The following is a 27,112-nucleotide window of genomic DNA, read 5'->3' as shown; positions in this document are numbered from 1 at the left end:
TTATTCAGTCAGTATCCTCACTATCCCTTTCAAATACCATCACTTTTAACTTACTTTCATTCATCGCCAATTCGCTCTCCAGGTATACATCATATATTCTAGAGACTATTTGCTGCAAATCAGCCTTGCTGCTTGCTAACAGAACTACATCAATAAGATTATAGAGAAGGTAATATGGAAGTCTAGGCATCTACAGGGCTAATGACTTGTCATGGGCTGGTTTAAAATGCCACTTTATATACTGTGTTACATTTACCTTTCTGACCATATTTGAACATTATATTGTTAAAATTCTTTTATATTTCAATGTTTGTTAAGTTAAAGAGCTGAAACCTTTATTTAAGCCGGTGAGATTCGTGTAGATAATTTATTTCACCTACATACTAGGCAACGCCTGAGTTGAATCCAGTACTTGTTTACAGAGGTTTGGACAAACTCAAAATATTGATGATATTAACTTGTTTTACTATTAAACTCATTTGTCTCTTTGAATCGGGTTGTGGTCTCGTGGCTAGTGTTGCGCACTCACGAATCAGAGTTCCGAGGTTTGAAATCCACTCTACCCCGACTTGACTCCCATTTTTTCATAGTGAGTTATTTATAAAATGGTCCCAAAAATTGAAATATTAAGGTAAATCATGAGACCGTTATTACTTTTAAACACAAAAAATAATTTTATGCTTGTCATGTAAAAGCCCTCTGGGCGTATACAGATAATATCATCCATGCATATCTATTGGCTGGCAGCTTCTGTGCGTCCTCCAAAGTCATGTTCACGTCCCATAGTTCTGACGTAAACTGTCGAAGAACAGTCAGAATTGGACGTCTAGGACGTCGAGAACCTGATGGAAGAAGGCTGTCGGGAAGTATCCGCAGTATATGGCCCAGCTAACCGTATCACCTCCGCTCGATGATACTTGTCACGGGAGTTTGCTGCGTCCGTTCTCTTATTATTTCATTCATCTCAAAGTCAAACCACCGCATACCCAAGATTCTTCCGAGACACCTATTCTTAAAACTAATATAGATAACCTATTACAACAGAGATGAAGTACATTATAAAGAAGATAATATAGAAGTATAGGCATCTACAGGGCTTATGACCATCTGTCTATCTGACCATCTCTGTTGTAATATGTTAATGTTCACAGCTCCCCAGGGAGTTGAATCAAGTCCTTGTCTACAAAAATTTTGACAAACTCAAAATATTGTTAATATAGATAATTAAATTATATCTCCGCTTTACTTAACCGTGTACAATAAATTAATTAAAATATTCAAATCAATCCAACTTTCTTCTCTGCAATTGATAAAATGTACCTAATTCACAAGTTCTTGGTCAAGTGGGTAAAGAAATGGAAAATTTCTCGGTTCAGTTCCCACACCGTCCCACTTTAGGGTCAGTAATTGTATCGGAAGACGTTCGAAAGTTTTTTATGGCGCCCTTGGTCGTTTTATTTCTGCATAATTTCGTACTTAGATATTTTCACTTTTTGAATTGGAAAATTTATTAGAATATGTCTAGTTTGTCCAAATGTGGCTAGCAAAATATTGGAGTTCACCCCGGTGGAATCTGTTAAGATTGACGAAATACAACAGCGACGGTTTAGAGAAGGAAATATGGAAGTCTAGGTATTTACAGGGCTTGTGACCTGTCATATATTTTTTCAATTTATTTTTGTATGTATACAATTTACATAATACACCATTTGATTACAGCACAATTATTTATGTTCATGTTACTAGTTAGAAAATTCAGTTTTAAGTCATACATATATAATAAAATCAATACATTTATAAATATTGACACAAATCAATATACATCATCATCATCATTTCATGTCCGCTCCCTAGTTGGAACATATGGTATCCACAAAGAGCCTCCATGCATCTCCATCAGCTGCCATCTCCCCTTTACGTCCTCCCAAGTCATATTCTCGTCCCGAAGTTTTGACATAAACTGCCGATGAACAGTCAGTAGTTGACGTCCAGGACGTCGAGAACCTGACGAACCTGACCTGAGCCGAATCGTGGCACCTCACCTGGGGAGGAGAACTGGGAGTGCGGCTAGAAATAGCAGGCGCCACATTCCACAGTATGAAGGCTGTCTGGAGATTGGATATTTACTCAGTGAAAATCAAATGCCGCCCATATAACGCCTGCATAACACCTATTCTCCTCTACGGATGCTAATCGTGGCACTGAATCAATGGCACGTGGAATCCTGAGTTTTAAAAATAGGTATCTCAGAAGAATATCGGGTGTGTGGTGGTTTGACTTTGTGCGGAATGAAGTAATAAGAGAACGGACGCAAACTCCGGTGACAACTGTCATCAAGCGGAGGCGATACGATTGGCTTGACTTTATTCTGCGGATGCCTTCTGAGAGCCTTAACCACGTTTGCCTATTTTTTTACAAAGCACTCAATTTACAAAGTATATAGCAAAAATTAAGGCATATCAACAAAAATAAACACAAACAAGTAATTTAATAATACATGATGTGGCAAAATTAAGATTATGCCTCAAAAAATTCTATTTAATTCTTTAATAATTTCATAATAAATTTTCATAATAAAAAAATATACATACAAATATATAGTTTTTTATTTATTTACAATTTTAAAAAACCCGTTAGGGTTTCATTAGAAATTTTATATTTTCTAGTCATTTTATGTCTCGTCTAGTCTAGTTAGTTCAGTCATCATGTGATTTTTCAGATTGATTTTAAATTTGTCTCCAGTAAAAGTTTTCAAGTAGTAAGGTAAGTCGTTGTAGTGTTTAAGTCCATTATGTAGTTTTTTTTACTGTCCTGTGTTTGTCTTTGCTTTTTCAATATGATAGTGTTGTTGTTGTCTGGTGTTATATTTGTGTATGTCAGCATTTTTGGCTAATATTATGTCGTCGTCTTGTATGTTTCCCAGTGTTATTTTGTGCACAATTTTTAATGTCTCAATTTTAGTCAAGTAGTTTATGTCACACTAGTGTGTTTTTTTGTACAGTTTAGTCGTAGAGGTCAGGTAGGGTAGGTTGTATGTTAGTTTAAGAATTTTATTTTCTTGTCTTTGTATTCTTGTTATGTCTGTCTTGTTACCAGTTCCCCAGAAGGCGATCATGTAAATCAATTTACTATTGACATAGGCTTCGTACATCATAATTTTTTCCTTTCTCGGTATAAAATCTTTAATATAATATAATATATAATCTTTGTAGTGATGCCATTACTTTAGTGAGTCCGTCTATGTGTTTTGTCCATTTTAATTGTCTGTCCATTGTGAGTCCTAGGTAAGTTACATGTTCTAGTTCTTTGAGAGTTTCGTTGTTTATTTTTATGTTCATGTTATGGTTCTTCTTTTGTGTTTCGAAATGTATTATATTGTATTTCTTGGCATTTAGTGTTAAAAAGTTTTTGTTTGTCCATTCTAATAGTTTTTGTACGTCATTGTTGATGGTTGTAGTCGTTTCAATGTCATTTTTGTTTTCATATAAAATTCATAAGCCGTTCGCAGTTTTTTTTCTCATAATGTCACTGTATATTATGTCGTTAATGTATATTATATAAAACAATGGTCCTAATATTGATCCCTGAGGTACTCCGAATTGCATTGTTGTTATTTCACTGTTGTGTTGTAAATGAAACAATATTTAAATTAACTCCCTTATATCTATCACGTAAGTGAATCCACGTGTAAAAGCTAATCTTAATATTTAGGCATATAATGATTACATTAATACGGACTCTCTCTTGGACCTCCATTTACATCTCGTGAACCCTCATTTTTTTCTCCTGCAGGTTGCGGTAGACCCCCGGGGGTCGATATTGACCGCTTTGGGAATAACTGGGTTCGTATTCTGATTGAAGTAAAAATGTATCTTCAATTTTATCTACAAAGTAAAATTACGTTTTCTGAATAAAAGATATTTATTTATTTTATATAATTTATTTATTCAAACGCCTTTTAGGCTTTAACATAGTTTACGTACATATATACAAATAAAGACATAAATGTTTTTTACACAGAAGTAGCAAAAAAATATATTAATGATTTTTAGAAGACAATGAAAAATATTCAAAATATCATCTTAACATATTAGTATAAAAGTGGAGAGAACAGAAGTGCATTTTTAAATATGAAGACAAAAATGCATTTTACTCAAAAAACGAGCAAAAAAAATGAATTAAGAAGAGAAAGAATTTTTTTTTTTTTTTAAATTACATACCTATTAGTAGAAATATATGGGGATACGTAATAATACATACATATATTGCAGTGGAGAACGGGAGTACACTTTTTCGTATAGGTTATATAAAAATAAACTTAAAATTAGAAGAAGTTAGAAAAATACTAATTTAGAATACAAATATAAGTTAATAAACGGTAAACAATTGAATCAACATAGTATTATTGAGATATGACATGTTTATAATTTTTTTTTCTAAACATGTTCAATTACCGGTTACCAACGAAAATACTTTGAATTTTTATACAAATATACACATTTTCATATATAAATATCGATATTAATTTACTATATACCGATGAAGATAGCCGTTCGTAATCGCGGCCCTGCTGCTAGTCTAGTGGCTAGTGGGTAGTGTCTGAGTAGTTGACAAGTGAGTTACAGTCCGAGTGACCCATTCAACTTTCACTCGTCTTCCTTACTGTACAAAAGAGACAACGAAACACAATACTCATTAACTATTCGAAACACTTCCTTTCCGGTTAAGGTCAATTTAATTAATTCTTTATCCGTCACGTGATCTAATGATCAGCGCGTTTGCTTACGATGCCAGAAATCTTGGGTTTGAATTCCGACATAGTTGACGCGAAATATTAATTTAAAATGTGCTATTTCTAAATTCGTTGCAACAGAGAAGTCAAACATTTATGAGAAGTGAATATAGAAGTCTAGGCGTTTACAAGGCTAAAACTCTGTCATTGGCTGGTTTAAGTGCCCATTTTACACACTGTGTAAAATTCACCATTTATGTTTAAACATCTACATTTTCTCAATTATTCCATCTGTTAACTTTCCTGAAGTAAAAGAACTGAAACATTTATCATGTGGGTGAGATGAATTTTTATAAGGAAAATTGTTGACAAACTGCAAGAAAATTCTGCTCGTCCAAGTCATAATATTAATACCGAAAAGACTAAGATCTTGTTCAACAAATCCTGTCTTGACCCTGATCAGCCTCTCTATAATAATAGACAGATAATTGAGAAAGTTGACAGCTTTAAATACTTGGGAGTTCACATAACTGAGGATGGAAGCACAGAGAGCTCGCAACCCGCCTAGGAATTGCTGGAGCAACTCTAGTCTATACTCGGTCTCTTGTATAATGCCACTACTTCTATATGGGTGCGAATCTTGGCACCTTACCAAAGCTCAAAACACCAAACTTTTGAGTTTTGAGAGTAAGTGCTTGAGAAGAATATTAGGTGGTTCGATTTTATAACTAACATTGCAGTCCGAGAACGGACGCAGCAGCCTCCTACAACGAGCGCCTTGAGGATGTGGCGGTGGTCCTGGCTCGAACACGTGCTGCGCATGCCTCGGGAGAACCTAAAACGAAGTTGCCTCTTCTTTAAACCTGCGGGCTCTCGCCGTCCTGGTAGGCCGTCGATGACAATATTTTGACTTTATTTATGGTGGAACTAACGAGCGCTGAATTGATGTGGGAAAAGGCGAAGGTGCTGGCTGGCGATGGGTCTCCCGGAGGCAACTGGCGGTGTTCACATGTTCCACTTAGGAGCGGATATGGAAAAGAAAGAAAAAGAGAGAGATTCTACCGACTGAACTATTTTACCTACTAAGCGACGCCCGAAAATTATTTTTTAATTTGTATACTTCTTCTTTACATAAGTTAATTTGACCAACAATGTTTCGTGCATGTTCAAATGTTTGTTGACAGGCTAGATTTCCTCCCAAGATCGTTATTTAGATCTAAATTAGAGTCAAGAAAATATGAATGTTTATGCATAGGCAGAATGGTAAATGTTGTACAGTATATAGAGTTTTAAATCAACCATGTCGGGAATCGAACCCGAGACCTCTTGCACGGCAGGCAAATGCGCTGACCACTACACTACGAGGCCGAGGCCGAGGCATTGCCTATTAGGTAAAATGGTTCATCAGGATGCATCTCACCCACATGATAAAGCTTTCAGCTTTTTTACTTCACAAAAGTCGACAGGTGAAAGAGTTGAAAAAATATAGATGTTTAAAAATAGGCAGAACAGTGAATCTTACATAGTGAATCTTACACAGTAACCACTTAAACCATCCAATGACAGGTTGAAAGCACTGTAAATACCTATACTTCCATATTCCCTTCTCAAAAATGTTTTATTTCCTCTCTGTTACAACACATTTAGATTTGAATAATTATTCATCAAAGTTGAACATCCATTTGGTTCACGGCCTTGATAAAACTTTTAAGAAACACTGGCTTAACACTCTCGTTCCTGAGTTATAATAAAATATCTTTAAATTTTTTTTTTGTACCAATTTTTTTTTTTTATTTTGCGGTAAGCTCTTTTTTGTTTTTATAGTTGCATGTTATTTGTTCCTTACTTTTGTTTTATGCAAGGTTTTATTGAAGATGTTTGTCTTGAAGTTGTATAAAGTAGACTTAACTTTCTTTCACCGAAGATAACAACACTAAAAATAAAAGCAAAATCAGAATTGTGAAAATATTATTATTATTATATTAATTTTAAGCTAGCAGTTTTAAGCTGATAGGCTTAAATATATTTTTATGAAAGTTAGTTGTTGGCGCACTTTAACTTTTCCGAAAAAATCTAGTCGATTTTTGAACCATTGAGACTACACATTGAGATCAGCTCTTGTGGCAGCTTATTCCAACCATCGATAACCTTATTGCTCGTCGCATGGACAATAGTCATCACTCCTTAATTTAAACCTATATAGGTAACTTCTCATAGCTCCGTGTCCGGTAGAAATTTGGGTCGTTTCGAAAGTACTTTGGTGATGATGACGGAAGTTTGCTGCATCAGCCAGCGCTGGGAAAAACATTTGAGTTATTTTACCTGTAGAAAAAGCGCGGTAATGGGATGATGTTTTTTCACAGAATATCGAACATCTGTTATTTCAAAGCCCATTTTTCAGTTTACAACGCCATAATCTTGACGCAGAATGCAGAAAATATGGAATGTCCTGTATATATATCCACACTGTAGTTAAAATTAGTTATCACGCGCCATTGTTTTTGAACTTTGCGACAATGGTGATTGGACTCATAAAGGTAATAAACCAAAATCAGCGATCGAACATCCTATTTCGAAGACAAACAAAAACATTTTTTTCCGAGTACCTTAGCCTTGTTCATGACACGTAAGGCTACTGAATACAGAAGTCTAAATATATTTTTGAAAAATAAAAAAAACCTTATTGCTCAGGAAATGCTTTCGTGAATTTAGATTGAATCTAGTTTTCTCCAGTCTGAGACTGTGGCCTCGAAAACGAGCATCTCGTTTATGCTTGAACATGGGATCCAAATTTGGGCAGCTATTGTGAAATAACACTTTAAAAATTGACACACAAAACAAAAATAACTAAATACTACCATTAAATAACTGCTTGCTTGATCGTCCCAGTAATTAATCGAACAGTCTCTCTTCGTGTATCATTACAGGTCAAAAGCTCAGCTAGGTTATTTGTCGCGGCTATCCAAGTGTTTAGTTTGCATTCAAGCTCCCATCTCGGCCTATCGAACATCGGACAGTATACTAGAAGATGTTCCACAGTGTGCTCAGTGATGCCATCACACGGGCAGCAACTATCGGCTCGTAGCCCAAAGCAATGCAGATATTCCCTCATGCATTCATTCCTCGAGAAAGCCTGAGTTAGTTTGTAAGTGGGCGTTTCATCCTTTCAAAATGTTTTGGCATCGTCTGTGATTCTTAAAAGTTACTTGATCCACTTATTGGCAGTTCTTCTTTGTATATTTTTCCACTCATTGGATTTGTTCTTTGAAAGGGATCACCTTACACGGCATATTGGGACTTCGCCAAAGTTTGGCTTCACTTTTTTGACCGTGGCAGCCATGGCTGGCTCATCTGCCCTATCATTTTGTTTGCGGTACGACGTTGCGTAATTATTTGTTAATATGAAGATAAGCTAACTGAATGATTTGAAATGAAGAAGTGTTAAAAATTTATTGCAAAAGCGAGGCAAAATATTTTTGAGGCAATATTTATTTATTTTTTATATAGCCTAAGCCATCAACACTTATCTGAAGAAACATACGTACAAGAAACTGAACAAAAAGAAAATAAAACTATGTGGCAAAGACAAACAAGCGCAATAAAGTAATGCAATACAATATATTCATAAACACAATAAACCAAAAATACTTCGAGCTAAACCATGCCAATCCATCTTCATTCCACACTGTTTTAGTGGCGAGAAGATCTACGTAAAGCCGGAACATCTATCCCAAAGAATTCCAAGTTGTGTGTCTCTTGAGTCTTGAGTCTTGGTACTTATAAGGCTAATGACCTCGCAGTAATGTTAAGCGCGTTTGTCTACCATGCAAGAGGTTTCGGGTTCAATTCTCGACATGAAATATTGATTTAAAAATGTGTTTTTACACTAGAATGTTTCATAGTTCCCTGAACTGGCACCTGATGCGTAAGACTGCTCATATTACCTTCATGTAACAAAAATGATCAAGATACGCTGCGATTGGTGTACCAATGCAGTGCTGAATGCGCCATTAGGAGCGGAAAGTAAATTATAATACCTGCCACTTGCTGGTTTAGGTGGCCACTTTACACACTGTGTAACATTCCGCCTATGTTTGAATATCCGTTTTTCTGAAATACTTCTATCAGTTGATTTTTGTAAAGATTAAGAGCTAAAACCATTATTGATGTGGGTGAGATTAATCTGAGTCAATTATTTCACATACCAGGAAACGCCTGAAAAACATTTTTCCGGGTCTAACTTATAAACCTGGTACAAATTTACGCCTAGGCATAGTAGTAGAAAAACAATGAAAAACTATCCTTATTCTTTCACTGTTATAAGGATGATATTTTCATATTTTTTCTAATACTATATCTAGACGTTACTTTATACCAGGTTTATAAGTTCTTACTTAGGGTCTTCCCAGAATATTTTCAATATTTAAAGCATTAACTTTGTGGTCAAAAATTTTACTAAATGTAATTAAATATTTATATATAACCAGTTACCGACTTTTCTGTATCTACCGATTTCAAGACCTGCCGGTCTTTTCATCAGGACAAAAATTAAACCAACATGCAAAACCCACTATACACTTTCACCATAGTTGTTGCACACAAATATAAAACCAACACGACATGCATTTATATAGGCACATGCACTGATTAGGACAAACATGCACTGATTTGATATTTTTGTGGTTTTTGTTAGTTTTATGTTTTTGTCCAACAACTATGGGGAAGTGGGTTTTGCATGATGGTTAAATTGGTGTCCTGAACCTGTAGACAAAGAAAAGTCGGTAAGTGGTGATATAAAAATATTTAATAACATTTCGTAAGACCCAGAATATTTATATGTATTCAATATATGTACAATATTTTGAGTTTGTCCAAATTTTTGTAGACAAGGACTGGATTCAACTCCCTGGGGAGCTGTTTATATTAACATATTACAACAGAGATGAAGAACATTTAAGAAAAGGTAATATAAAAGTCTAGGCAGCTCTTTAACTTCACAAACATCAACAGGTGAAAGAATTGAAGGAATATAGATGTTCAAATATAGGCAGAATGGTGAATGTTACACAGTGTGTAAAGTGGCCACTTAAACCAGCCATTGACAGGTCATAAGCCCTGTAGATGCCTAGACTTTTATATTACCTTTTCTTAAATGTTCTTCATCTCTGTCGTAATATGTCAATATATGTACGTATAATTTGTTAATTAAAAGATTTACCCAAAATAAAAACCTATTAAAAATTTATTTGTAGAATAACGATTACTTATTAGAATATAAAATAGAACATGCGGCGTGAAAAGGTTACTAACACGTTGTGGTTTGGCTGCTTTCACTTTCTGTAGCGAGAAATTTGACAATTCGAAAGAATTTAAAAACAAACTTTTCTTATTTTAAAATTTTCAACAAGGCGTTAAAAAGGCGCAATTCAAATTGTTAAATTATTTCCAAAATACTTTGAAGACTCAACAATAATATTAGTCCAAGTATATTCTTTATTTCAATTTATTATAACATAACTGGCTGCTCTACATGCTGGCCAATACGTTCGCCAGTACGCAGGCGCGCGTTTTTATTTACATATTATTTCAAATGACATTTTTACACATATTCCCTAACATATGGTTTTTTAGGCTGTGCCCATGTTAAGCCATAATAATTACTTATCACAAAAAATAAAGTAAATTAAAATAAATAACTTAGAATACTTCAATATTAATACAGTATTTGAAATAACAATCCAAATAAATGAAACAACATTAAAAACTTATACAACTAATATAATAAAAATCATGCCTATTAAGTTACAAACATAAAATAATAATATCATTAAATTAATAGAATATAGTGCAATCATATTAAATCGGTGCAACATCGTTTGTGTGCAAAAGTAGCGGGGATGATTGGCCTCGAGGAGGGAGACTACACTTACGGAGAAATGGAGTCAATGTTCAAAATCTCAAGTCTAGAAAAACGAAGAAATAACATTGACTCCATATTTATGTTAAATTTACTGAATGGCGCAATTGATGTACCATCGTTACTTGATCAATAAATAAATAAATGAATAAATAAATTAATAAATAAATGAATAAATTAATTAATAAATCAATAAATAAATCAATAAATGAATAAATAAATAAATCAATCAATCAATAAATCAACAAATGAATAAATAAATAAATAAATCAATCAATCAATAAATAAATAAATGAATAAATAAGTAGATAAATAAATAAATATTAATATTTGTAATTGTTTTAATAATTTAAATATCGTTTATTAAGGTGATACTAAACGAAAATATGAAACTTATTATTTATTGATGTGGCTTATCTATTTTTTATTGAAAAATGCAATTTTTACGTTTATTTTCAATGGAAATTTTACAAACTTGGTTTGCGAAAACTTTACACTATTTTGATTGTAACAATTACCATAACAATATATTTTAGGTCCTTTTCACAAAATGGTGTACAAAACAAAAACATATTTATCTTTTAGTTTATTTTTTTAATTTTTATATTGTGTCGTGTACAATTATCAATCATTTTAATTTTCTTTTTATGTTTTTTAAAAATAATTATGTCTTTACAGGGGCACAGCCTAAAAAGCCTTAATAAAATAATTATGAGGATGATGCAATTAAATAAATTAAGAATGAATAAATATTAGCAATAGACACCATAACCTTATATAATGTTTTAGCTGTTTGTGTTTTCTTAACTTTTTTATTCATTTGTGTACTTTTTTTTATCTTTTAAAATTATTGTTTGTAGCAATAAGTCTGCCATTTAACCATGTTTACATTAGTTTAATTTTGTATTTATCACATTGTATACGTATATGGGAAAAAAAGTGCTTTATTTGTTTAGTTCTTTATTGTTTACTTACATTATGAACACTTGACTGACTTACTGCTTTGCTTATGTATGTTTTTTTATTTGAATTATTGTCATAACCTATAAAATTATATGAAACTCAAAATTCATAAACAGGGTGTAGAATTCCAACCGTCTATGCTCTCTGAAGCTGCAGGATATGTTGTAATCCAGCTCTTATTTGTAAATGATTTTTAAGAAAATCAGAAAATCAGAAAAACCAAAATTCAATTTTTAAATAGTGTAAATAAGAGCTAGGCTTTATACCGTCCGTGCGCTCTGTAGCAGCAAAACATGATGTAATCTAGCTCCTATCTGTTATGAAATTTGTTTTTTCTAATAGTGAGTTATTTACAAGTCATTGAAAATAGCTCCCAAAGTTTTAAATATTTGGGTAAATAATAAGAAAGCAATATGGGTTTCCTGTCTTAAGCATTGATGTCTCTTGTAGGCAAAATGTATTATCAATATCGTCGAACGTACTTAATGTCACAGGCTTTTGCCAATTTAATTTGTTTGAAATCGAACCGGAACCATGGACATGTGGTTTTGACTCGACGGTCTCAATTCAGGTAAAAAACCAAAAAGGAAATCGAGCTGAGAAACAAACCCCGTGTTAAATTACCTAGTTGGTACTGCGTTTGTTGAATACTGAATTGACATTTTATTTACTGGCAACTTATAAAAGAATCTAAATATCCCCTTCCTACCCAAATCCTTCCTATTTCAAATGATTGTTCTTCTACCGTCCTGTGGGCAAGTCACATGTGAAAAGTTGCCTCTCTCACAAATCCTTATCATATCCTGCGTCAGTATTTTTTGCATAAAATAAATTACTGTTATATAAACAGCCTAAATTATTTAATTCATCATGATCTACCCGATACCGGTATCCGTGCTACAGCAATAGTGAAGTGCTTCATATAAAAACAACCGGATGAACTTTTAAGTGAGTAACAATTTCCATACAGTCCACAAAATTCTAATTCCTACTGTAATCAGGGTACAATGCCTAAAAGGCATTAGGCTGACCAAACAGCGTTCGATTTCTCCCTTTTTTATCTGTCATTCTCAATCCAATTTTACCAATTCTGATGACGACAGGGTCTGTGCATCTTCAATAGAATCTGTCAAAAAATTCCAAAAGTCCAAAAGAAAATTTTGATTCATTATGTTCCCATAATCACCCTATTCAAGACAAATATAAAGCGTCATTATTTTCAAAGCAGAGTTAACGCGAAATGCTTATTTTAAGCGTAAGACTGATTACGTTACTTTGTTGGTAAAATACGTTGCATAGGTGCGCCGGTGCAGTGTCCTATACACCACTGGGTGCGAGAAGGGGCATGATGATGATGATAATTATTGATTCGTACATTTAAGGTAAGTTATTGAAAAAAGTCAACAGTTTGTGAGGCGCCAGATCATGTCTATTATACGCAAGTAAATAATAGTATGTACGTTTAATCGTTCGTAGTCAGGTTTCGTGCTCCGCGCATTGATGTCTCCCAGCCCGAGCCAAGGAAAGTGTCCTACTTTAGTGAGAGCGACATACTACAATATGTACGAGCAGCTAGCGCTGGTACTAATACAACCAGTAGGTGTGTAGTTTATAGGAAACGGCTGTTTGCTGTTCATTCGGACACATTATCTGCAGTAATATTGTGTGCGTTAACGTGATGTTCGCTGTGAGGAGAAATTTGGACTAATATTACGCGAGGTGGAAGATTTTTTACTATTTATTATAATTAATAACTTATATAGCGCTAGTTTCGTACTACAGTACCTCAGAGGCGCTTGACGTCCGGATTTTATCCATAAATAAATTTAATTGAAGTTTTTAAATTTGTAATTGAATTAAAACAATTTATTTTGTTACCACATGATACGGATTTATTTAAACGATTTAAAGAACAAGTGGGTTTTAAGTTTTTTCCGAAACATTCTCTTTCACACTTCACTTTCACACCCTTCCACCCAGCCAATTCATCTGGAATGCATATTTCCTTTAGATAGCAAAGTTATGCAGTGACTTATACATAAGCCAACAGAGTTTGTATTCGACCCTCTGTGGAAAACGTAGCCAGTGTAATTCACGAAGTTCTTAGAGATTCCGAAAATAAGTGTCACAGCACCATTTAATTCAGACTGTAGGCGAGTCATTTTATTTATTGGTAGATCTGCATAGATACCATTACAATAATCAACTCTAGACATTACAAACGCATTTATTAATTGACGGGTGGCATCGATCGGAAAATTTTTGTGTATGCATTTAATTTGTTACAGCTTTTAAAAGCATGAACTTATCGTTCTAATAATTTGAGCAAAGAGAAAAAGGTCAGAATTAAGTAAGACTCCGAGAAGATTAGACTACCGTATTATATTTCCGTCCGATAGAACGAAATTGTCACCCATAGTTCTTTCTTTGCAAAGTTATATACTGTCTATGCAGTTCCACTGTGTAACCATTTTCTATCCATTGTCAGAGGTATTTCAAGAGGCCAGGAGTGATATTTCAACGCTCTTGCAGCCGTAGAAAACACTTTTATAAAAGTGATATTACGAGATACGGTCACAAAAGTTGTTTAAAAAAGCTCAAGCTTGAACAAAATCACATTTTTGTGTTCTCACGAGAATTGTACTTAAAACCTTCATATGTGAGTCAAATGTCTTAACTATAATACCACGGAGGACGTCTGTTACGTTTGAACATACATTATTTTCCTATTTCTTCTTTAAACTTATCTATTTATATATTAATTAATTAATTTATTTATTTTAAAGAAACAAACAGTTGACAGTGATAAAATAACCTTTTTTAAAAATATATAGTTTAAAAACAGACCAACAAAGTTTCTAAATAAAAATCATACATATTATTAAATTGTGTTATAACAGAAGGATGTGTTTATGTGTATTTGTATGAGTAAGTGTAGATGTGTGTTTATGTGTATTAGTGTGGGAGTAAGTGTTCACGAGGGTGCATTTTTATTTTTACGTTTTTTAGTTTTCAACAGTTTTTGTAAATATTTTAATAAATACACATGGAAAAAAGGAGAAAAAAACGACATCAAATGTCTTAACTATAACAGTACGTAGGCCGTCTGTTATGTCTGAACGAACATTAGTTTCCTATCTCTTCCTTAAACTTATGTATTTAAGTATAAACTATATTTGACGGCCTTCCAGGACGGCGCTAGCCCGCAGGTTTACAGAAGAGGCAACTTGGGTTTAGGTTCTCCTGAAGCATGCGCAGCACGTGTTTGAGCCAAGTCCACCCCCGCATCCTCGAGACGCTCGTTATAAGAGGCTGCTGCGTCCGTTCTCGGAATTCAATGTTAGTTATAAAATCGAACAACGTTATACCTTATATTCTTCTCGAGCATTTACTCTCAAAACTCAGAAGTTTTGTGTTTTGAGCTTCGGTAAGGTGCCAAGTTTTGCACCCATATAGGAGTACTGGCCAAGAGACCGAGTATAGACTAGAGTTGCAGACAACGCGCATCATGTTTTACGTTGCTTCAGCAATTCTTCGGCGAGTTGCGAGCTCTCTGTGGATGTTTCTATCCTCAGTTATGTGAATTCCCAAGTATTAAAAGCGGTCAACTTAACATATTAGAAAAAAAATATTTAGAAATATTATAATAAATATATTTTAATTGAAAATTTTGTCCATTAGGATCTCCAAAAACGACAAAATATCGATATTCTGAGCAATCGGAATTAATAGAGATCTCTTATGTTGGCTTGGTTCTTACATCAGTAAAAGGAGTCAGGCAGTCGTCGTTGGCGGGCACTCTTCTGACTTTTCCTTGCTTCCATCTGGTGTCCCTCAAGGTAGCCATTTAGGACCCCTTTTATTCAATGTATATGTTCATGATATAGGCGATTGTTTTAATAACTCTAAATACATTATGTATGCAGACGACATGAAGGTATACTTAAATATTGAAAATACTAATGACTGTCATAAAATGCAGGAGGACCTCACTAGACTGTCGGTTTATTGTTTAAATAATAAACTATCGCTTAACCCTGAAAATGCTTAAAAATAACATTCAAAAGAAAGACCCGTGCCATCGATTTTAATTACAAATTAAATAATACAAATATTAAATCTGTCGCAACAGTCCGTGATTTAGGTATCCTCTTAGATGAAAAATTAACTTTTAATCGTCACATCAATGGTATTACCGAAAAATCTTTTAGAACACTAGGATTTATACTACGCATAGGCAAACCGTTTCAAAATACCGATACTCTTAAAAAATTATATTTTTCTTATGTTCGTAGTTTACTAGAATTTTCTTCACCTGTCTGGTCTCCTTATTATAAAATTCATTCCTGCAAAATTGAAAGAATTCAAAAAATGTTTATAAAAAATTTAAACCGTAGATTACATCTCAATTTTCCAGATTATCGCCAAGCGTGCGTTTTTCATAATATCCAAACTCTCGCTGATAGACGAACCACAGCTGATATAGTGTTACTCACCAACATAATATCTGATAAAATAGATTCCCCCGAATTGGTTAACCGCATTCATCTTAAGGTACCACAGAGACAAACGCGTTATACACAACTTTTCCACATACCTAAATGCAGAACAAATTCGTCAAAAAACGCTACGATTAACCGTATTATGGATACGTATAACAGGAAATTTAACGAAATAGATATATTTACCAAAAATATTAAATTTATCAAAACTGCCATAGGTAATAAATTGTCTTTGTCCGCATCCTCCTCTCCGTTGCTCTCTATCCCTGAACATATATAAGTTTTATAGTGAGAAGATCTTTTAATATAATTATGTATCCCCGTACTGCGGGCCAACTGTTTGTGACACCTGATTTTTATAATCCGAATCATTTCTATTAAACTTATATGTTATTCTTATTTATATATTATGTAGGTGCATATAATATGCATTTGTGTGTTCGTTTTGAATCAACGTTCGCGTATTGTCAATCCTTATTTTATTGTTGTCATTATTTCGTATTTACTGCATTTTGTGATTACCTACTGTATTGTATAGGACTCGTCGCACATTATTCATTCGATGTGTATCAGTTAAATTTAAAAAATAAAATGCTTTTTTTTTCTTCAGAATACGGTTTTGAAATTTAACATACTTAAAAAAAAAAAAAAAAAAAAACGATTTATATCATTTCGTCATTTGAATTTTAACAAAAAGGTTTCTAACTTTTTACTAAGCTCTTTATTGTACCATTTTTAATACAATTTACAAGTTTTAAGCAAATATATTATTTTCATACTTACGCACCCATACAAACGCACCCTCTCCCTCTTTCATTCCCACACGCACATGTATCCTCTCCCTCATTCATTCACGCATACACATTCACATACACATGAATACAAACGTCACACAAATAAAATTACTAAACTTCTTTTCTTATATATTATGTTTCATTATATTTACAGTGGATTTTTTTAATTGGCTTTAGTATTGTTAAGATTTTTTTAATTATTTTGTTTATGTAATAGCTGTAAAAATCCCAAATAAAATGAAATAAATAAATAAATAAATATAAAAAATGATCATTTGAGAGAAAGATATATAATCTAACTAGATCAATAAGCAATAATCAGGCTATCATTTCCTTACCCCGGGTTACCACTCGAGGAAGTTTTTTCACACTCGAAATAGAACATAAGAAAATATGATTTTTTTATGGATTATGAATACCACATCAGTCCCAATACACGGCATTGCGCCCCAGGGATACGTAATCAGTCATTTTTACCTCTTTTCAACATACTTAACATCCTGTCCACTGACGCAGACAACATGGCGGATACTGTGTTATGCGGATACCAAAAATAACTCCATAATTAAGTTTGCTTCAACTTACGTAATGCAATATGGACGTATCGGTTTTTCTACACACACCATGTTTTGTCATGACGATGAGATGGGGAAACCCACTACTATCGATGAGTTAGCCTATTTGGAAATCAGGGAAATTTTAATACACTCACCTTTAATTTTTCGCGAATACGGTAGAACCTCAGTTTACACGGTTTCGAAATAACGACGTCCAAAATTGAGTTTTTTTTTTAAAACGTTTAACAATGCGTCCAAGTATTAAAGTAAAAAGGAGTACAATTATGTCATGTTTATGTATAGTTTGATTTTTTAAAATACGTATTTTCACATATTCTTTTTTTATTTATATGACAACTGTAGTCGGCATTACTTTTCGGTTTGTTTAACCCATTAAGTATGCAGACTGTAAATCTAAGGTAGAAGTAAGTTGATGAATGAAAAAGCAGATAGCTGCTAAACTGCCGATATGCACAGAAAAATATGTCCATATTATCCAAATTCGGCGAGCGAATTGCCCTAGTGATGGATGAAGTCTGACTTGCATTTGCACGGCTTCTGGGTGCGTAAAACAGTGCATGAGATCTCGTTCTAGAATATAATTATTTGGGAACATACAAACTGATCTCTTTCAGTATGTTTGGATTATATTATATACTTCCAGAAATCAGCTTATAGAAATATTTCCCGAGAAAATTTTAACAATGAGATTCGACGGTGCTGTAATAAAGCGTTCCTGCTAGAAATAATGATGGAGGCAAGAATGGATACTTATTATTATTATATATAAGAGTCTCAAAAATCACCAGTTCAGACCTGGGACTCTCAATGAATATGAGCAAAACGAAGCTTATGATCATTGATCGAGCTAATAAAGTAGCGCCATTATCCTTACTGCGCAACTTAGAAAGAGTCGACGATTTCATTTATCTAGGTTCTCTCATCAGCGATGGTGGTAGGTGTGAAGGTGAAATACGGTGATGTATAGGTTTTGTTAAAAGTGCTATGAGTCGGCTGGTGAAGATTTGGAAGAATAGCACTATAACAATTAACACCAAAAGGAGACTGGTGAAAGCCTTGGTTTTATCAGTGTTCGTGTACGGCGTGGAGTGTTGGACACTGAGGGAATCTGAAAAGAAAAAAATCGAAGCTTTCGAAATATGGCGTTGGCGGCGAATGCTACGGATTCCGTGGACGGCCAGACGTACTGATATATCTATACTCCAGGAACTGGACATAGGAGAAAGACCAACATATACGTGCGAGAATAGAATCCTGTAGTTATTTGAACATATTTCCAGGGGAACTCTGATAATTTGGAGAAAACTATCCTCCTGGAAAGTGTCAAAAAGACAAGGTCGCGTAGACGTCAACTGACAATATGGAGCGGCATATTTACTAAATTATCAGAATCATCACTGACGAATGCCTTTAGAAGAGCACAAGACCGTTCCAGATGGAGGGAAACTGTCCACAGACGAGCCGCGCCTGGAGTCAGGCGTAATCACCATCCACAGACATGAGGCACGGATTGAAGAGAGGGAGATTGCGGTAAAACCTTCATCATCATAAAAATTTATTTCTTTTTCAGGCGTTGCCCGGTAAGTAGGTGAAATAATTTTGCAAGCTGAATCTCATCCGCAATCTCATATTTTATAGAAAAGTGTCAAAAATAAACCATTCAAAAGATTAAAGAAATATAGTTACCCAAGATAAGTACTTACACAACGTGTAAAATGGCCCCTTAATCCAACTAAAGGAGGTTAAAAGCCTTGTAAATGCCTTGACATCCATTTCAAATTTTAAAATAAAATGTTATTTATCTCTGTTGTAATTTGTTATGTCTTTATAACTTCTTAGAGGGTTAATTCCAACCCTTGTCTCCAAACATTTAGTCAAAACAAACATGGTTGTATTCTTCACGCGTGTGTTTTTTTAAATTTTACCGAAATTAGTATTGTTACATGTGCCATAATTTAATTTACTGACCACGCATATTTATTTAATCCTTAACAAGTACATATATAATGAAATATTAATGTTCCAATATCAAATTAAACATAATATCGGTAAACTGTAAATTAATAAATTATCAATACAATACATTACAATATTTCGTCCTTAATATTTTTCGGCATCGGATTTTTACAGAAGCGCAACATTGTGAAGAGTTATCTGTCCATATTTTTTTGTCTGAGATAATTTGGAAATAACACGTAAAAAATCATACGAAACTAATACTTACATCCGAGATCCTCGAAAAATTTTGATTTCAGCGGCACATCGTCGTAGAACTGCCCCACATCCGGATTCGGTTTCCGCTTCCCCGGTTGTTTCCGGTCCGCATCGACCTTGCTCCCTTCCGTTTCCTGATCGCCCTTTTTGGCATCATCCACGTAAAAACTCAGCGGTCTAAATTTAACACTTTCCGCACTACCCACTGTCAAATTCGTTATATATATATTACCTATAGGTCTTAATACTGTCACACCACTAGAGGCATTTGCGTCTAAAGGTCGGTTGATAGTTTTATTTGAATCGTTGAATTTTATAGTTAGTCTGTCTATTTTAATTTTTCCATCGTCAAAATGGTTGAAATTAATTTTATCATTTGTTGGACGTTTATTGATAACTCCTAATTTATTAGCATTGACATTTACAACGTCCGGCTTTAACTTGACGATAAACGGTCCATCATTTTCACCGAAGCCGCCATCGATGGGCTTTTTGATGGATGTTATGTGATATTTTTTTCTGTTTGCGTTGAATCCACTTTGATTTGGGCGGAGGTTTTCATAATACTGCACTCTTTTGTTGTTAAAACCATTTCCATTGATCGGTATAAGAGGCGTTTTGCTAACAAGCGTCCATCGGTTATTTTCCAACCTTTTATCTTCGTAATACCTCGGCTCCATATCTACCCGTTCTCTATTAAGAATTTCACTTTCTTTCCGTTCTGACGCGTCATCGTCTCTAAAAACGATTCTGTCTTCACCGGAAACCGGACAATTACCAAATAACAAAAACACAACCGCGCATAAAAACATAATCGAGCGAAATTTTATTCCGTTTGTTTTTAATTTAATATTGCTTTTGAAACAATTCGCGAACAATGTCATTTTTTTAATCACGATATTTTAACACAAGTGTCATTTATTTTAAGAAAAGCTTTGTAATTAATGGGTTTTAGTTGGTAAATCTTTTTTTTGTACACACAATAAACTAACCTTTTTTTTCATTAAAAACACATTTTTATATTATCAAATAAAAATGTTTTATACTTAAAAGTGGGTTTAAAAATATATTTTTATAATTTCATGATTGAAATCGAAATTAATTTTTTGTTAAATAAAATTGCAAATGAATTCATTAAGACATTGCCCTATTTATTTTTAAAGGTATTTTAAACTGTTTTTATGGAATTTTTATTGATTATTAAAAAATTTCATTTTAATTTTACTAATTCCTATGAACTTTGTTTAATTGTAAATTTTTGATTCAAACCACTTCATTTTACCGAACATTTAAATGTTAAATTAAAAAAATAAAATAATGGTATGCGTCAAAGGAACACATTATTTTTTCTTGTGAATAAATACAATGTAAATATTTTTAGGGTCACTGTGAGATGTCACTCAAATATAGTAAGTCTGAAACTGTTTTTATTAAAATTTGCCGCACTGGGAACAGATTGACTTTTATTATGTAATACCATCAGACAGCTTATTAAATTAAAGTAATGAAAACTTTTTAATTAGGCAAATGAATTTCAATTTCCGGACATTAAAAATTAAAAGCCACGAGATCGGAGATAAGTATTTTTACACAACTTTCGATTGGTCAAACACGTTGAAAGTCCATCCGTTAATTTCACTTTTTTATAGTTTTCTTACTTCTTTTGGTGTTGTCAAAAATCGTCATCCACTATCGAAACTGGCTGGATGGTTAATTTGAAATATTGTTAGTAATAATTAACCAGTTTGTTTACAATTTTAGGGACAACATTTAAAAACCATAATAATTTTTGGATTTAAACTGTTTTTTTTTCACAGAACTTTCGAATGTCTAAACACCTTCAAATTTCACAGGACTTTTTCGCAGTTTTTCGACGTTTTCTGTCACAGTTTGCGAGTGGTTTGACGGTGAATGTTTGTTTTCCGTTGTGAGTCAGCTGATGCGAAGCCTTTCTCCGCGAAGCATCGAAGCCTACTAACTCCGCGCCGGCTGAGGAAGGCGGCGTGATCTCGCGCAAGGCCGACTGGACAATTCGTGAAACAGCTTGAACGATCTCTCACGTTCAGATTTTGGGATGGGAGAGTTAAAAGACGCGAGTCGCCTCCGAAGGCGCGTTGTATTAAAAACCTGTACTTATCGGGAGAAAATGCAATATCAATACGTGTCGTGATCGCTCTAGAGAACAGTAAGTATCGAACTAAATATGAATCAACACATACTTTTATCAGACTGGTTATAGATGAGAAAGCGACAATGTTTACTTTATTTTATTTGGGAAAATTTACATACGAATAATACTGTTTATCTTTTTATTGCGTACATTTTTTTTTTCTCATTTATACTCGAAATTACATAACTTTAAATTAAATATGTCACTCTCAGCACAAGAGCTAGTCTCTTTTTTGGAAAGTTGATTGTAATAGGAAAAATAACATACATCATTTATCATTGATGAAAATAAAAAATAATAATCTATTATGGTGACATATGTAAAATTTTATCGCATTAAAAGAATTTTTTTACTGATTTGTAAGTTTTTGAATTTAAAAAAAAAATGTCTAAATTATCAGGTAAAACAGGTTATGGTGGAGCGGTTATTCGTGGGCTTATATTTCAACGGGTAAAGTAAATTCAATGTCTGCTTGTTGTGTTTACATCACGTTGCAACAGAGCTACCGAATAACGTGATTTTTTGTATATAGATGGCCGAAAAGTTAACAAGTGTATGAAAGTACTTTTTATAACAAAAGAAATATTACTCTTTCAGGAAAATGCTTAGTGAAAAAATGAACTACGATTTATACAAAATAACAATGCTACGTTGCTATAGACTAACGGATCGTTTTTTCTTGCATAAAAATAGTTGAAGAACCAGCAGTAGATACAGGCTTCTTTTTATCCTGAAAATATCAAAATCTATCAACTAACTAATATCTCATATTTAAATTTATTTCAACATTTAAATTTATTTCCACAGTTCCTCAACTCTTCCATCTGTTGACTTATGGGCAGAATGGTGAATGTTACACAGTGTGTCAAGTGGCCACTTAAACTAGCCAATGACAGGTCATAAGCACTGTAAATGCCTTGACTTCCATATTCCCTTCTCAAAAATGTATTCCCTCTCTGTTATTTTTTTTTTTAAATACGAATAATTCCCTAGGGAGGAAATCCAGCCAGTCTGCAAGCGTTTGGACATACTCAAACATTGTTGAATAACTACCTGGTAAAAAAAGAAGTAAAAAAATTGGAAAATTGTTTTCAGGCGTTGCCTAGTAGGTGATTTGGTTCAGCCGGATGAACCTCACCTACGTGATAAAGGTTTCAGCTCTTTTACTTCACAAAAGTCAACAGATGGAAGAGTTGAGGAAATGTGGATGTTGAAACATGGACAGAATGGTGAATGTTACACAGTGTGTAAAGTGGCCACTTAAACCAGCCAATGACAGGTCATAAGCCCTGTAAATGCCTAGACTTCCATATTCCCTCTATGTCGAAATAAATTTAAATATGAATAACTAGGGAGTTCCTCCCTAGGGAGGGAGGAAATCTAGCCAGTCTGCAAGCATTTGGACATACTTAAACATTGTTGAACTAATATCTCCCTCATACTAGCCGCGGGTAAAAGCTAGTTAACCATAAATATTTATGTTTTTTTATGAAAAATCAACAGTGAACAATATTTTTGGTTTTTGTTAAACCAACTGGTCCAAAATATAGTATAAAAACCTGAAAATTATTTTCATGCTTTAGTACGTAGGAGAAGTGATTTTTCAGATAAATATCACCCACATCAATTAAGTTTTCAGTTCTCTTCACATAAATTAGCGGATGGAAGAATTGCAGAAATATAAATGTTTAAGCACTGGCATAATGATGAATGTTACGCGATGTGTAAACCGGCCACCTAAACTAGTCAATAATAGATTATAAGCCCTGTAAATGTCTCTATTTCCATATTCCTTCCTTTAAAATGTTAATCAGCTTCATAGTATTATATATTTTAAAATATGTACTCGTACATAGGAGATGCATTATTTTTATATTGCTTATAATGTACACGGTTTAATACTTACAAAAGATCGTTATTTATTCGTTTACTCAAAAAATAATAAACTCCTTAATTTAGTTTTAAAAAAAATAAATTTAACCTTTCCTCACTAAGCATCCAAAAATTACACATGATCCAAACGGGGTACCAAACGACCCCAGCGCCTACTTGTAAATGGCGTCAGGAGAATAAAACGTTAAAAGTGTTTATGACCGTGCAATAATTTATTCGTGTTGTTGCGTACACATATTTTTCTCATTCGTGTATTTTATTATTTTTTGTTAGTTTGCCGAACGCTTACATACATAAAGTAAAATTGACCTTTGTATTATTTACGTTTTTTTTATTTTAATATTAAAAAAAACAACTATTTAAAAATTTAAAAATAAAAACAGGTAAATGCTTCTTTCTATTGATTTCACGATTACAAAAAGTATATGGCAGATAGCTTAAATATGACTTGAGTTATCGAATTAAAATCGGTCTATGGGGGATTCGAATCCCCCATAGACCGATTCCGGCTAGGTTAAAGGTGTTATGCTATTTTTTGTTTTACATTCATCATTATGGTACTAATTATTAATTTAATTCACCAATTTTTTGCATGCTGCGACTTGCAAATCAAAACAGCGATGATTTACATGTATTTTATACCACGCCGCTGATGATCAAGTCCTGTGTTTTGAAAAAGAATTAAAAATTGAATATTCAAAGAATGATTAGTTCTTTACTTTAGTGTTTTTTATACTCTTTACTCTTGTGTTTTTAAAATTTATTTTTGTTTTGTAATAGTATTTATATGTACGGTGATCTAGCTTTTTAAACTTTCCTTTAAAAGCACTTTTTTTCTTTTCTTTTTTTAAAAACTGTTATTTTCTTTAATTCACATTTTTTTATGCGGGTAAATATTTATATTTATTACAGATTTTTTTTTTTTAAATACTTTTTACTATTGTACACTTTTTTCAATGTTGTTATTTTTTAATATTATGCTATGTTTTTGTATTTTTTTTCTTACTGGTTTTGTTGTTATTATGTAAAAGGTTCATGGAACCGTAAATAAATAAATATGTCAGCGTCAAGAGCGAAGTTTTCGCTGTAGCCTATTTCAGGAGTTTCTCCGAATTCGCTCTTACGAGTATGTCGAGAAAACAAGGAAAAACTCGCCAGGCCTCCCCCTTCGCAGCCTGTTGTCGTTCGTCAACAGGCCTTCCGAACCACTTGAAAAGTGTTCGTCATATTGTGTCCTGTTATCATTGATACCTTTTATTGCTTGGTTATATACTCGTACATCATGTTTATTTATATGTCACTAATCTTCTACCAAACGACTTAACGATTTACGTGCGGTTTTTTTTTTCTCATAATAATGAACTTTACAATAACTTTAACTGTTACTGTGTGGATATGTCATAGTCAGACACATAATTATATAAGTTATATTATAACAAATGATTTAAGTGATTTTTTACAACTCTGTACATGTCTAATGATATCTCTCTTGACAAAATCTTAATGACTCCCTAGGGAGTGAAAAGTCTGTTGAAAAAAATAAAAAACCTCAGACAATAGTTCATTATGTATTAGAAAGTGCCAAAATCTTCAGGTTTTGTTTAAAATAAAATGTCGTTACAATACAAACCGGCATTTTCACGAGTTTAAAGATTCATTGTCAAATTAGCCGACACTAGATCAATGCCCCCGGCGTTTGGTGTTTGTCTGCCTCCGGTGAGTACAGTAAGGGGCAATGATCGAAACTAGTGAAATATTTCACAAGTTGACAAACTTGACAAAGAACTTTACTATGGAACTGAGTGCATGATCAATCGCGTGTAACGCGGAATTTTTCACACTAGACGTCAACGCGTAAAAACACGAAACCTACGTTGTAACGATTTTTTTTCTCATTATCATCATCATTCCCTTTCCACACCTAATGGTGCATAAGGCACTGCATTGGTATGCCAATTTCGATCATTTTTGTCACATAAAGGTCATTATCAGTCTTACGCATCAGGTAACAGTCCAGGGACTATGAAATATTCTAGTGTGAAAACACCCTTTTAAATAAATATTTCATATCAACCATGTCGGGAATCAAACCCGAGACCTCTTGCATGCTAGGCAAACGTGCTGACCATTACACCACGAGGCCGACAAATTATTTTAGATCACTATAATTCACTAACATTAAAATCACTAAACAAATAAAATCACAAAATTTTTTTTTAGATCACTTATATTGTATGTTCGGGTGAAAATTCTGCAAAAGTGCTTCTGACTTCCGGCAGCTCTTGGGTAAAAATTCCAAAAAATTAAATCGAGTTGAGATGAGTCCACTACGTGAAGAAGTGGTTCACGCGTTTGTCTACCATGTTTGAGGTTTCGGGTTCGATTTCTGGCATGGCAAACGTGATATATTAATATTCAAGTCAGTTCTAACAAAGCTCAAGACTAATCACTTCACGTTTACGTTACAAACGATCAAAATACGCAGAATTTGGTTAACAAATGCAGTGTCCTATGCACAGTGGTGCATAGGACCCAGTGGGGTGCGTAAAAAGGAATAATAATGAGGATAAGAAAAAAACTTTTTTTAAAGAAAATGTTTGTATTTTATGAAAATTTTAAGTTTTTTATTTTTTTTAAAAAATTATTTGGGAAAAAATAACAGTTTTTACGTTTATTTATTAAAATAAATTTTCTTTATTTATTCATGCAAATATACAACTAAGAAACGTATCTCTAACTCTATGAGGCCAAGAGCCAAGATTAAGGATACAACATAATGGAAAGTGGAAGCATGTACATTATCAAATAATAGCAAAAATAAAAATTTAAAAATAAAAAAAAAATTTTTTCAATTAACATCTGGACAACACGCTTAGAGTAGTATATAAATCTATGCAATATCTCGCAGCAGTCTCCTGCAATGGTCTCTTCCATTAGACAAAATCAAAAATGGATTTCGTTTTGGAGAACTTAATATGTTCATCGATGACATTGAACACCCTCGGGGCCACAAAAGAGAAACTTCTCTGAGCAAAAGTCGTATGTGTTTTTGGTATTAAATCATTCAAATTACAGGAAAATCTCGTACGAGCATTCTGCTGGGATCTACTTTTGTAACCGCATGACCAGAAATGTGTCGATGACTCTAAAAAAAGTGTAATGTCCAGAACCTTCGTGAATTTAAAAAATATCTCAGACGGGAAAGTGGGAAGACATCGAAGCATAACTGAAAGTATTCGTTTTTGAACATGTATTGTTTTTTAACATACAGAAAACAAGATGATGCTGTTATAATTGACGATTCAGTCACGGGTCTTTAAGCCACGGTAGATAGCCTTAATAGGTACTC

At 33.4% G+C, this 27,112-nt stretch overlaps 1 protein-coding gene across 1 annotated transcript in view; it reads right to left on the bottom strand.

Annotated features, from left to right (window-relative positions):
- LOC148279219 (uncharacterized) overlaps positions 1 to 21,893 on the bottom strand; it is a 77,409-nt gene extending 55,516 nt beyond the window's left edge. Inside the window, exon 1 of the mRNA XM_088230263.1 lies at positions 19,711 to 21,893. Coding sequence (XP_088086389.1) covers positions 19,711 to 20,584 — 874 coding nt within the window. The 5' untranslated portion in view covers positions 20,585 to 21,893. The remainder of the gene's footprint in view (positions 1 to 19,710) is intronic.
- Between the last annotated feature and the right edge of the window lie 5,219 nt (positions 21,894 to 27,112).

The sequence above is a fragment of the Micrasema longulum genome, unplaced genomic scaffold (assembly GCF_059751315.1).
Source record: "Micrasema longulum isolate JH-2025_06_02 unplaced genomic scaffold, ASM5975131v1 h1tg000745l, whole genome shotgun sequence".
Classification (NCBI taxonomy): Eukaryota; Metazoa; Arthropoda; class Insecta; order Trichoptera; family Brachycentridae; genus Micrasema; species Micrasema longulum.
The sequence above is the reverse complement of the archived record's forward strand: the minus strand, read 5'-3'. Positions and strand labels throughout refer to the sequence as shown.